The sequence below is a fragment of the Crinia signifera genome, chromosome 8, assembly GCF_055691185.1.
Source record: "Crinia signifera chromosome 8, ASM5569118v1, whole genome shotgun sequence".
Lineage (NCBI taxonomy): Eukaryota > Metazoa > Chordata > Amphibia > Anura > Myobatrachidae > Crinia > Crinia signifera.
Genome location: NC_139224.1, coordinates 172,772,840 through 172,785,421, shown reverse-complemented (window position 1 = coordinate 172,785,421; position 12,582 = coordinate 172,772,840). Strand labels below are relative to the sequence as shown.

General features: G+C 49.0%; 1 protein-coding gene across 1 annotated transcript in view; it reads right to left on the bottom strand.

The window, feature by feature from the left end:
- The window catches only part of AK5 (adenylate kinase 5), a 167,752-nt gene that overhangs the window by 142,066 nt on the left and 13,104 nt on the right, over window positions 1–12,582 (bottom strand). Inside the window, exons 2-5 of the mRNA XM_083157793.1 lie at window positions 11,932–12,118; window positions 8,382–8,549; window positions 4,508–4,677; window positions 4,304–4,417 (exon numbers count right to left, since the gene is read on the bottom strand). Coding sequence (XP_083013919.1) covers window positions 4,304–4,417; window positions 4,508–4,677; window positions 8,382–8,549; window positions 11,932–12,118 — 639 coding nt within the window. The remainder of the gene's footprint in view (window positions 1–4,303; window positions 4,418–4,507; window positions 4,678–8,381; window positions 8,550–11,931; window positions 12,119–12,582) is intronic.

Genomic DNA, 12,582 nt, shown 5'->3' with positions numbered 1-12,582 from the left:
ACAGAGATGAGAGGGAAACAGCACTTGGCACCAGTGTGCTGAAATGAGATTCGGGAAGCCATACGTGGGTACCAAATAGCCCTGGCTGGATGCATCGCACAACCGCCCGATGCACTGTGCTGCAACGACTATTGTGGCTGGCATAATCCGCAACGACTATTGTGGCTGGCATAATCCGCAACGACTATTGTGGCTGGCATAATCCGCAACGACTATTGTGTCTGCCATGATCCGCAACGACTATTGTGGCTGGCATGATCCGCAACGACTATTGTGGCTGGCATGATCCGCAACGACTATTGTGGCTGGCATAATCCGCAACGACTATTGTGGCTGGCATAATCCGCAACGACTATTGTGGCTGGCATAATCCGCAACGACTATTGTGTCTGGCATAATCCGCAACGACTATTGTGTCTGGCATAATCCGCAACGACTATTGTGTCTGGCATAATCCGCAACGACTATTGTGTCTGGCATAATCCGCAACGACTATTGTGTCTGGCATGACCCGCAACGACTATTGTGGCTGGCATGATCCGCAACGACTATTGTGGCTGGCATGATCCGCAACGACTATTGTGTCTGGCATAATCCGCAACGACTATTGTGTCTGGCATAATCCGCAACGACTATTGTGTCTGGCATAATCCGCAACGACTATTGTGTCTGGCATAATCCGCAACGACTATTGTGTCTGGCATAATCCGCAACGACTATTGTGTCTGGCATAATCCGCAACGACTATTGTGGCTGGCATGATCCGCAACGACTATTGTGTCTGGCATAATCCGCAACGACTATTGTGTCTGGCATAACCCGCAACGACTATTGTGTCTGGCATAATCCGCAACGACTATTGTGTCTGGCATAATCCGCAACGACTATTGTGTCTGGCATAATCCGCAACGACTATTGTGGCTGGCATGATCCGCAACGACTATTGTGGCTGGCATAATCCGCAACGACTATTGTGGCTGTCGCCTGCGGTCCCCCGCTCACTTGCTGCCAGTGACGTCGCTCCTGCCTCCGTCATGTCTTCCCGTATTCAGGGTTTGTGTTCCACATTAGAATAACTATTCACAATGTAATAATTAACGGTTCCCCCTATTTCCTCACTCGCGGAATCGGAATATTATATGGTTCGTTATGACAAACGCGGATGTTTCCAATACACTGATTCCAGACAAAAACTCCTTTTGGATTTTGGGCCTAATTCAGATCTGATTGCAGGACAAATTTGTTCTAAAAATGGGCAAAACCAGGGGGATGCAGTTAGAAATCCGGCGGTCGGAATCCCGGTGGTCAAAATCCCGACGCCGGAATCCCCCATTTGCAGAATTTTCCCTGTGATCGGGTCTGAATTAGACCCAATGTTTCTGTGTCTACAGACAATGGTTCACCTTGTGACAATGTCCTGGAGATAGACACTGGCATTCTCTCAGAACACAGGATGGGCGCCGGTACAAGGGTAGTAATGATGTGTGCCAACCGTCTGTAAATTATATTATTATAGATACACTGGAGCAACAGGAAAAGGTGCTTATACTGTATGACATGATTTAGGGGCGGTCACAGCTGAGCGATGATCGGCAGACTGCACATGTGCGCAAGCGGTTGCAAAGTGATTGACGCAAAGCGGCCATTAGCGGCATAGGATGTAACAGGGAACATCTGTAACAACGCATTGTGGATCTTGTATGCATAAAACATGGCGCCAGTGTGGCAGCGCCCTCGGCCATTCTGAGCAGGTGCGGAGGCACTCAGGGTATCGATGTTCCTCGCGGCAGCGATGGCCTACACATGTTGCGATGGCTTCGGAGTGGACCATTAGGCCGACAGTCAAAAGGTCAATCACTATTGGTTGACAGGCAGAAGAAGTTCAACAGATGAAAAGGGTTGACATTTATTAGGTCAACATGGTCAAAAGGTCGACACAAGAAAAAAGGTTGACGCGGAAGGTTGATTTTTTCACTTGTGGGTGGCTGCTGCAGTTCCATCACTATATAAACAGGAATCTTACACTCAGACGTTTTCCCGCAGTCCCAGGTAGAGCACAATGCTGCGTGGTGCGATGATCGCGGGCGGGACTCACTCGTATCGCTCCTGAGTCTGTGTATTCTATACAGGTTAGCACCCGAGTCTGTGTATTCTAGCAGCAATGCTGCGTGGTGCGATGATCGCGGGACTCACTCGTATCGCTCCTGAGTCTGTGTATTCTAGCAGCAATGCTGCGTGGTGCGATGATCGCGGGACTCACTCGTATCGCTCCTGAGTCTGTGTATTCTAGCAGCAATGCTGCGTGGTGCGATGATCGCGGGACTCACTCGTATCGCTCCTGAGTCTGTGTATTCTAGCAGCAATGCTGCGTGGTGCGATGATCGCGGGACTCACTCGTATCGCTCCTGAGTCTGTGTATTCTAGCAGCAATGCTGCGTGGTGCGATGATCGCGGGACTCACTCGTATCGCTCCTGAGTCTGTGTATTCTAGCAGCAATGCTGCGTGGTGCGATGATCGCGGGACTCACTCGTATCGCTCCTGAGTCTGTGTATTCTAGCAGCAATGCTGCGTGGTGCGATGATCGCGGGACTCACTCGTATCGCTCCCGAGTCTGTGTATTCTAGCAGCAATGCTGCGTGGTGCGATGATCGCGGGACTCACTCGTATCGCTCCTGAGTCTGTGTATTCTATACAGGTTAGCACCCGAGTCACAAATACAATGCCAGCTCCAGTGCCCAGGGTGCGCCTGCTATGGGCCCAATTCGCTGCTTTGTGAGCCAACTAACGCTGGCCTGTATGACCCCCCCCCCCCCCCTTCGTGTAAATTTCGTGTAGGCCTAAAATCATTTGATATTCGCCGACCATCGAAATGTTTTCTGAAGCTAAACTAAGTCATCCCCTGGTGGTGTCAGCTGCCCGCTCCCGAAGGCAGGGAGTCACCCCCGTTCGCATGGCTTCCTGGGCGTACCCAGCGTTTTCATGCGTACATCCAGGATGCCTCCGGCACCTCCCCTCCCCCCGCTGTGAGGGCGCCCGCAGAGAAGACCTGCACATGCCCATATTCGCAGATCTTCAACATCGGCCCCTTTTGCGAATTCGCAATGCGACGATTGGATCACAATGACCCCCTATGTACACAGCCGTCTACAATACACAGTGCTGAGATGATTGGCAGCATTATCTATCAGAGTATTAATTCCGTCTGGCATACTGCTGGCTGACTCCTTGTTCCCTCCGGCCAGTATTTATATCATTGGCAGCGATATTACGGGCGGTCACAGACGTCTATGCCCGCTGCTTAATGCACATTTCCATTTGGCTACGGCAGAGACGTAGAGGTTTAAAGGATAAAAACTTAAGAGCTTTGTATTTAATTAGTGTTTCTATGTAATGACATTGCATGGGAAATGTGACAGTTCCCAGAACGATTCCGCATCGCTCGCTGCTCGTTCCTAAATCAACTTTATGGTGACCGTAAATCAGCGATGATGCCGACAGAACGGGTCTGGGATCCGGGTGATAGGCCTAGGATGCATCGATGTAGCTAAGGTCAGTCGGTGTTGTGGCTGCTCTGACCCTGGTGCCCGTTAATGATGACTGCCCATTTATATGGAGGCCCTAGCACGGGCACGGGCATGCTATTACACTGCAGCACACACTGGATTTACACAAATAAAGAACGCATCATCTTTATTACAGGATGGGGACATCTACCGTCTCTCGCACAGCAAGTCATCCCTGCACACGCTCAGTGGTAGCCATCTTGGCACAAGGAATGAAGCTTCCCTTAACGAGCACAACATATAGTCTGGTCAGAAGCACTCTCCACGTTCAACATACTGGGTCCGATTCAGTCCTGAATCGCGTCTAGCATCAGTTAGATGCCACCCGCTAGAGTGAATACCCATTTTGCGCATGCTCTGGGGGGGGTTGCACATGTGCATGCTCCCGAATTTTGCACATTCAGCACAAAACTAATTTTCATTTCCAGTATCTATAAAATGTTATTTTACAGAATATTACAGAGAGAAGACATTGTCTGCTGCTACTTAGCGTAAATGAAGCGTATCGGCTACAATAGGGCTGTGGGGACGTACAATACGTTATTATCCATCACCGAATACTGGAGGACGCGGCTCCACATCCACAAAAGGAACCATATTGTTAGAGAAGGATTAATCTAGCGTCTCCCTGTTGGAGAAGCCGCTATCAGAGCAGAACACGATCTGCTGCAAATCGTTTCCTGCAGAGACTCCGACACCAGACACAACAGCCGAATAACAGGTCCACGTAGACTCTTACCTGATCCTCGAAGGAGAGAGCTTGCGCCACATCGCGGGGAAATCCGTCTATAACGATCCCCTCAGAGTCCGGCATTTGCATCAGTTTCTGCTTTATTTCAGTGATCGTGGTTTCCTTAAGGAGAACGGAGGAGAGGGGACATGAGTCGGTGGTGATCTTAGTAAGTTACAGTTCCGTGGACGACAGAGCGTATAAAACAGTTACCTGCGGGGCCAGTTCTCCTGTGGTTATTATCTTGGCGATAAGGCTCCATTTCCGGTTACTGCTCGTGTTGTGGATCTTTTTCCTCAATAGTTCCCCCACTGAGATGTACTCAAACCCGTAGCGTTCCGCTATCTTCAGGCTCTGCGTCCCTTTACCGCTCCCGGGGCCGCCTAAAATATAAAACAGCAACAACTGTAATAGTCTCCAAAAAACGACATCAATCCTAAATCAGCCGCTACAAACAATTCTGTGCGCGCGTTTCACCGCGTCATTCCCAAAACCGCCGTAAACATTTCATTTGTGATCCGCAAATTAAGGCGTCTTTGTACTGAGCCTTGGAGACAGATACAGTGGACAGAGACAAAATAGAAGCTAATCAGCTCCTAACTGTCATGTTACAGGCTATGGTTCAGATGTATTAAACCTTAAAAAGAGATAAATTTGTGGGTGATAGAGTGAAAAACATCCAGCCAGTCTGCCTCTAACTGCCATTTGTCAAAAAGCTTGCAACAAGACAGCCGAGAGCTGATTGGCTGGATGTTTCTCGCTCTTTGGCACCCTCGCATTTATCTCTTTTTAAGACTTAATACATTTGCCCCAGGGTTTGAAAAATGACTGTTAGGATCTGATTGGTTGGTAACTCTGTCCATCTCTTATGGGCAGACATATAACACCAGGGTGAAAGATAAAGTATCAATCAATCAGTTCCTAATGGTCATTATTCAAACGCAACCTGTTTCACAGCAGAAAGAAACTGATTGGTGGATACTGGCGGGCAGCGGACAACCAGTGATGTCACCCCCGGCACCCGCGTCACTGCTTCATTTCATGGGAACGCCCAGCATTTTCATGGGAACACCCATGGACAACCAGCAGCCAATCAGAAAGCCAAGCACAGACAGGGTTATATAGTGGAAGGTGCAGAGTCTCCCAACAGCACAGAGCAGTAATCCCTCCGGTCACAGTGATGCAGACAGATTGCGGTGGTCGGACACACTCCTGCGGTATTCTCCTGTGTGCAAGTCACAAGAAATCAGCGCAAGAGCAAAGCTTGTGATAGTACGAGGGGGTGGCAGCAATCCCATCTATAAATAAAGTACATCATTTTATTTAGATCTTCACGTCCCCACAAATGATGAATTCCAGTTAACCGACATTAGCTTTTAGTATTCTTTTTAACACACAAAAGCAGCCCGAATGAATTACCCAAAGTGGAGCAGACCCCAGAGATATAGAGGAGGGGATACACATATGTATCTTTCTGTGGGGCTCCGAGTCCTCCTCTATCACCGGCAAATGCCCCAAGGAGAGTCTACACTGGAAGGATGTGGAACTCATTTCCCCTGCCACCGGCTCTCCCCATCCCAGATCGGGGGGAGCCCAAGCCGGTGCCAGGATTCTCGGCACCCCCTGTAAACTAAAAATTTGTACCCGACCTCCCATACTTTATAAAGTGGTCTCACAAGGAAGGGGTGTGTTTACACAATAGTACCCCCTATTCAAATTACACCATACAATAATTTTCTCATTGCATCACATGTAGTGCCCCGATTCATATTACACCACATAGTAGTGCCCTTTATTCACATTACGACACACAGTAGCACCCCTTATTGATGTTACACTACACAATAGTACTTCTTTTAAATGTTTTTCACATAAAAAAGTTGCTTGCACATAGTGCACACGGAATTAGTGCCACTTATGCAAATAATGCCCAGAACACTAGTACCCTTACGCATAATTTACACAGTAATAGTGCCCCTTGTACACCGAATGCCCACAGTAGTAGTGCCCCTTGTACACCTAATGCCCACAGTAGTAGTGCCCCTTGTACACCTAATGCCCACAGTAGTAGTGCCCCTTGTACACCTAATGCCCACAGTAGTAGTGCCCCTTGTACACCTAATGCCCACAGTAGTAGTGCCCCTTGTACACCTAATGCCCACAGTAGTAGTGCCCCTTGTACACCTAATGCCCACAGTAGTAGTGCCCCTTGTACACCGAATGCCCACAGTAGTAGTGCCCCTTGTACACCTAATGCCCACAGTAGTAGTGCCCCTTGTACACCTAATGCCCACAGTAGTAGTGCCCCTTGTACACCTAATGCCCACAGTAGTAGTGCCCCTTGTACACCGAATGCCCACAGTAGTAGTGCCCCTTGTACACCTAATGCCCACAGTAGTAGTGCCCCTTGTACACCGAATGCCCACAGTAGTAGTGCCCCTTGTACACCTAATGCCCACAGTAGTAGTGCCCCTTGTACACCGAATGCCCACAGTAGTAGTGCCCCTTGTACACCTAATGCCCACAGTAGTAGTGCCCCTTACACACATAATGCCCACAGTAGTAGTGCCCCTTATACACATAATGCCCACAGTAGTGTCTCTTACTCACATAATGCCCACAGTAGTAGTGCCCCTTATACACATAATGCCAACAGTAGTGCCCCTTATCCACATAATGCCCACAGTAGTGCCCCTTATCCACATAATGCCCACAGTAGTGCCCCTTATCCACATAATGCCCACAGTAGTGTCTTACACACATAATGCCCACAGTAGTAGTGCCCCTTATACACATAATACCCACAGCAGTAGTTAGACACACACATATCTGCCTGTCACTCCAGTAGATCACCACCCCTATCCCTCTCTGTACCCTTCCAGCCCCCTCTCACCTTGTCTTTAGAATGCACAGAGCCTGCTCCTCCTTGTAGTTAGTCTTCACAGCTGCGTTGGCGATGTGACATCACAAACGCCGTGCCAGAAGAGGGACAGCTGTCGGAATTACTGTGCAGGGCAGTGGTGAAGGTGGAACTCAGTTCCACCCTGTACCCCCACACACACACTTTAACCCCTAAATAACATGATGCAGTACAAACAAATGTGCTGTAACCCATGAGTTGGTTGGTTGGCGTACGTTCCAGTGCAATGTGTGTAAATAAACATAAACATCGCTAAACATAGCGATATATATTCGGGTAAAACCCCACAATAAAATACAAATAGGGTGACTTTCAGTAATAGAGTTTTGCTACATTTTACTGACCCAGAATTCTGAGAGCCTGTAGCCCCATCCGCCTTGCAGTGCGCGCACGGAATATTCCCTTCATTAGTGTGGGGACGGGAACACTCACACACAGTCATTGTCATGCAGGTCGCACACTATACACAGTAATTGTGTCACTCGCATTTATACCTGCCAGCAAGTAAACATAACATATCAGCGGGCTGACCCTCCCAGCACCCCCACCAGTAACCGCGCATAAGGCAGCGCAGGATTAATGCCAGATTTATAAATAGCCGATCACATAATCACTCATCTGGATATATGCAAATAACGAGATCACATCTATAGCAGCTCAGTGCCTCAGCTATAATGTACTCACTCCTATTGTATCAGGGACCAACATTCCTCACCAGCTGCTGATTATACAATATATAGACAATGTATAGACTACAGTACAGAGCAATAGGGAGTAATACACAGACCGCAGCACACACCACCAGGGGCAGTAGGGAGTATATCATACACAGACTGCAGCACACACCACCAGGGGCAGTAGGGATTATATCATATACAGATCGAAGCACACACCGCCACGGGCAGTAGGGAGTATATCATACACAGACTGCAGCACACACACACCACCAGGGGCAGTAGGGAGTATATCATACACAGACTGCAGCACACACACCACCAGGGGCAGTAGATCATATACATACTGCAGCGCACTCACCACCAGGGGCAGTAGGGAGTATATCATACACATACTGCAGCGCACACACCACAAAGGGGCAGTAGGGAGTATACAGTGCACAGTAGCCAATAGCGCATATGAAGCCTTCGGGAACATTATCACTGTACATACCAATCACCAGGATAATTTTTGGGTGTGGTCTTGAGGGATCAAACACTTCATACTCCTCTATCAGTTCTGCGGTCTCGGAGAGATCGGTGTCACTTTCTATGGAGAACTGGTGGATGGGCGGCAGCCGGTCATATCTCCGATATGGGAAATTACAGCTTTCTGGCAACACTGAAACAAAGAGGGGAACACATGAGAACAAAGCTCGGACTTGTGAATACTTTGGGTTACATTAAAGAATAACTCCTCCCACTACGCATGTAGGTTTGGGTGAAACCGTTCATATTAAACAATGATCCTGAATATTACGGAGCTGGGGCATTGTGTTGCTTTGGGGTGGGGGGCAACCATCACGTGACCCACTGTCACTTGATGGTCCTTTCACCAACTTGGAAACAGACCTATCCATTCTGGGACCATTCGCGCAGCTTCAAGTAAGAAATCTCTGACAACGAGCATGAAACCCTGGACAACAAGCATGCAACCCTGAACGAGCATGAAAATCCGTCAACCGGCCAGTCTGTTATTGTGCACACTTGTTCAGCACGATAGTGGGTTTGTCGACATGACACATACGAAGTAGCAGAAAATACCGACACACAACGGCGGCCTGAGCCAAGAACTGCACTGTCAAAGGAGGCAATTCAATTGTTTTTTTACCCTGCTCATTAGCAACGGGCGCCCGAAAGAGCAATTCAATTGTTCAGCTGTTAGGGCGCAACTGCATGATTATTGCGTACAGCCTCCTCCGGTGGCGAGCAGCTGCTTTGGTGCGGGACTTGGCAGCGGCTTAGCCACGTTAAACATTTCTGAGCAGAGAACCCTCATTATTTAAGACGTCCAATCATGAAACATCTCTTTATTCGTGCTCTATAGACACTCAATCCATTCTACATAGTCACTCTGACGCACTCGCTCTTCCGACCGCCATAATTATCAGCGTCTGTGTCTAATCTTCTCCACTGTTCACCCATATTTGACTTTATTTTACCTTTGTTTTTCAGTATTGCTTCCCTACAATACTGAACGGGTTTTGTTGTAGGATTGTTTTATTGCACTCGCTGCATTTTATAAAAATGACCTAAATTTTAAAAAAAGGTTTCTAAAAATCTGCCGCTACCCGAAGCGTTCTGCATAATCGCAGTCATCGGTAACATCAGCTGACAAGTGCTCTGCACACACTCAGCCCAGAACTCGTGGCAGGACTAGGTTTGACATTTGCATCGTTTAAGGTAAAACTATTAGTCTGCAAAGTACTTCAGCAAGGGGACTGAGGTCTCAGAAGTGGTTCTAGAACGTACCAATCTCTAAGCGCTGTCAATCAGTTGTCACCGCCATCACCACTGGTGAATACATTGATCACAAACTTTCTGTGTAAGCAATATTTGCAGTTCTGCCTTCAGGGAGTAACACAAAGAGATGCTTGGGGCTAGTAACTGAGCGAGGCTGCCCAGGGGAGAAGCAGCTGGTCCGGAGATGTACGCCTGCAGTACTGAACGTTTCTCCTGCCAATTGCTTATCGTCATTAAGAAGCAGGCGCTTGCAGGGAATTTGGGGATACGTGGTATAGACACAGTCTCACCTGCACCACAATCTCTGTCTCAGGTTCCTCTGCAGAGCAGTCACATTAAGTTGGGCTCTGCTGCAGAACGTGGGAAGAGCCAAGAAGCAGGATTGGAACAACAACTTTCAGTGCATCACTGTGCACTTGACATCTAGCTGCGCTACGTGGGGTCAGACATTCCCATGGGGCAGATGCTGGGCCATCCTTGGCTATGAATGTGTATTTTGCATTTCTGTCCTCCCTAAGCTCAGCTCCATGGTCCCTGACATACTGTGTAGAAAGCAGCGACTTGCTAATTTTTGGGGTTATTACTGCTCGTTCACATGTGAGAGTTCTCTGTTACACAAATCCCCATAAAGTCTCCAGCGGATTGTATATATTTATATACATATTATATAGTTTTGGACATAAGGAGCCTGCACACTGCGCGCACCAAGCGCCAAGCATCTGGTTATGACTCCTCTCCCTGGTGTCACATTGAGAGAATACAGAACTCAGTTTCTTTCTATCTCTAAGTTATTCAACTGCGGAAACACCATCCAAACTCATCCGGTGGTTAATGCGTGATGCCGGAAAATAACAGACACAGGGCCGGATGTATTGCGGTGGCCGTGCAAGATGCCACCCAAACTTAGGCATTATTTTAAATGGGGCAATCATATACATGGCATGGTTTTGCATTGTAAAGGAACTCCCCTATGCACAGTCCTACAGGGGGGGGAAGGCCGCTATCCACAGTCCTACAGGGGGGGGGGGGGGGGGAAGGACGCTATCCACAGTCCTGCATGGGGGGGGGGGGGGGGAAGGACGCTATCCACAGTCCTCCATGGGGGGGGGGGGGGGAGGACGCTATCCACAGTCCTGAATGGGGGGGGGGGGGAAGGACGCTATCCACAGTCCTCCATGGGGGGGGGGGGGAGGACGCTATCCACAGTCCTCCAAGGGGGAAGGACGCTATCCACAGTCCTCCAAGGGGGAAGGACGCTATCCACAGTCCTCCATGGGGGAAGGACGCTATCCACAGTCTCCATGGGGGAAGGACGCTATACACAGTCCTCCATGGGGGAAGGACGCTATACACAGTCCTCCATGGGGGAAGGACGCTATACACAGTCCTCCATGGGGGAAGGACGCTATACACAGTCCTCCATGGGGAAGGACGCTATCCACAGTCCTCCATGGGGGGGAGGACGCTATCCACAGTCCTCCATGGGGGGGAAGGACGCTATCCACAGTCCTCCATGGGGAAGGACGCTATCCACAGTCCTCCATGGGGGGGGAGGACGCTATCCACAGTCCTCCATGGGGGGGAAGGACGCTATCCACAGTCCTCCATGGGGGAAGGACGCTATACACAGTCCTCCATGGGGGAAGGACGCTATACACAGTCCTCCATGGGGGAAGGACGCTATACACAGTCCTCCATGGGGGAAGGACAGCTATACACAGTCCTCCATGGGGAAGGACGCTATACACAGTCCTCCATGGGGGAAGGACGCTATACACAGTCCTCCATGGGGAAGGACGCGATACACAGTCCTCCATGGGGAAGGACGCGATACACAGTCCTCCATGGGGGGGAAGGACGCGATACACAGTCCTCCATGGGGGAAGGACGCTATACACAGTCCTCCATGGGGGGAAGGACGCTATACACAGTCCTCCATGGGGGGAAGGACGCTATACACAGTCCTCCATGGGGGAAGGACGCTATCCACAGTCCTCCATGGGGGAAGGACGCTATCCACAGTCCTTCATGTGGAAGGACGCTATACACAGTCCTCCATGGGGAAGGACGCTATACACAGTCCTTCATGTGGAAGGACGCTATACATAGAGTGGGTGTTGTCTGGGTGGGGACATCCCTTTAGAAATTATCTTGTCTGTGTATAATAATAAGACATAGTGTTCATAGCGACACCCCAGGCAGAGAAGAGGAACTGCTAGAATGAACACTAAAGACACGTAAGAGACCACACTGAGAATTACCGCTTCTGTAGAAGGATCTTCGGGACTGTCCACCATTGAGCGGAGGTAAGTTCCTCTTGTCCGGTCCCACAAACGTGTCCCACTTTACTTTCTCCGATCCTCCCAGATCCCTCACTTTTTGTAAACAGTTTTCCAAGTAATCCACAGGATCGTCCGGTCTGTAATACATTAATCCATTCAGAAGCCCCTGAAACAAGGAGATAAAACACACGATGTGAGCGCCATGTACTCTGATGATAGTTCTACAAGCATTACTGCGACAGGATGGAACAACAGGAATGTCCTTCTAGCCAGGAGAGGTTCCCCAGTCCATACATGAGAACGTATTCCCATAATTGTACAGATACAGTATATTCCCGTGCCAATATTCCTTATACCTGAATCCCCCCCAGAAGGAGGTGGTCTGAGCTCTGATATAATTGAGTTTTTCATGTGACAATTAAAACAGCATTAATCATATAAAACATGTTTTATGTTTATTTCCATCCTATTACACCACTTTGTACTTAATTATTACGTCCTTAGTATTCATTCCTCCTAATTAACAGCCCAGATCTGCAGTCTAAGATCACTTCACAGCCCGTCACCTCCTCTCCTCCCGAACACCTCCGGATTCCTCTCTCGTTAGCTACTGTACTTCACCTCCGCGCA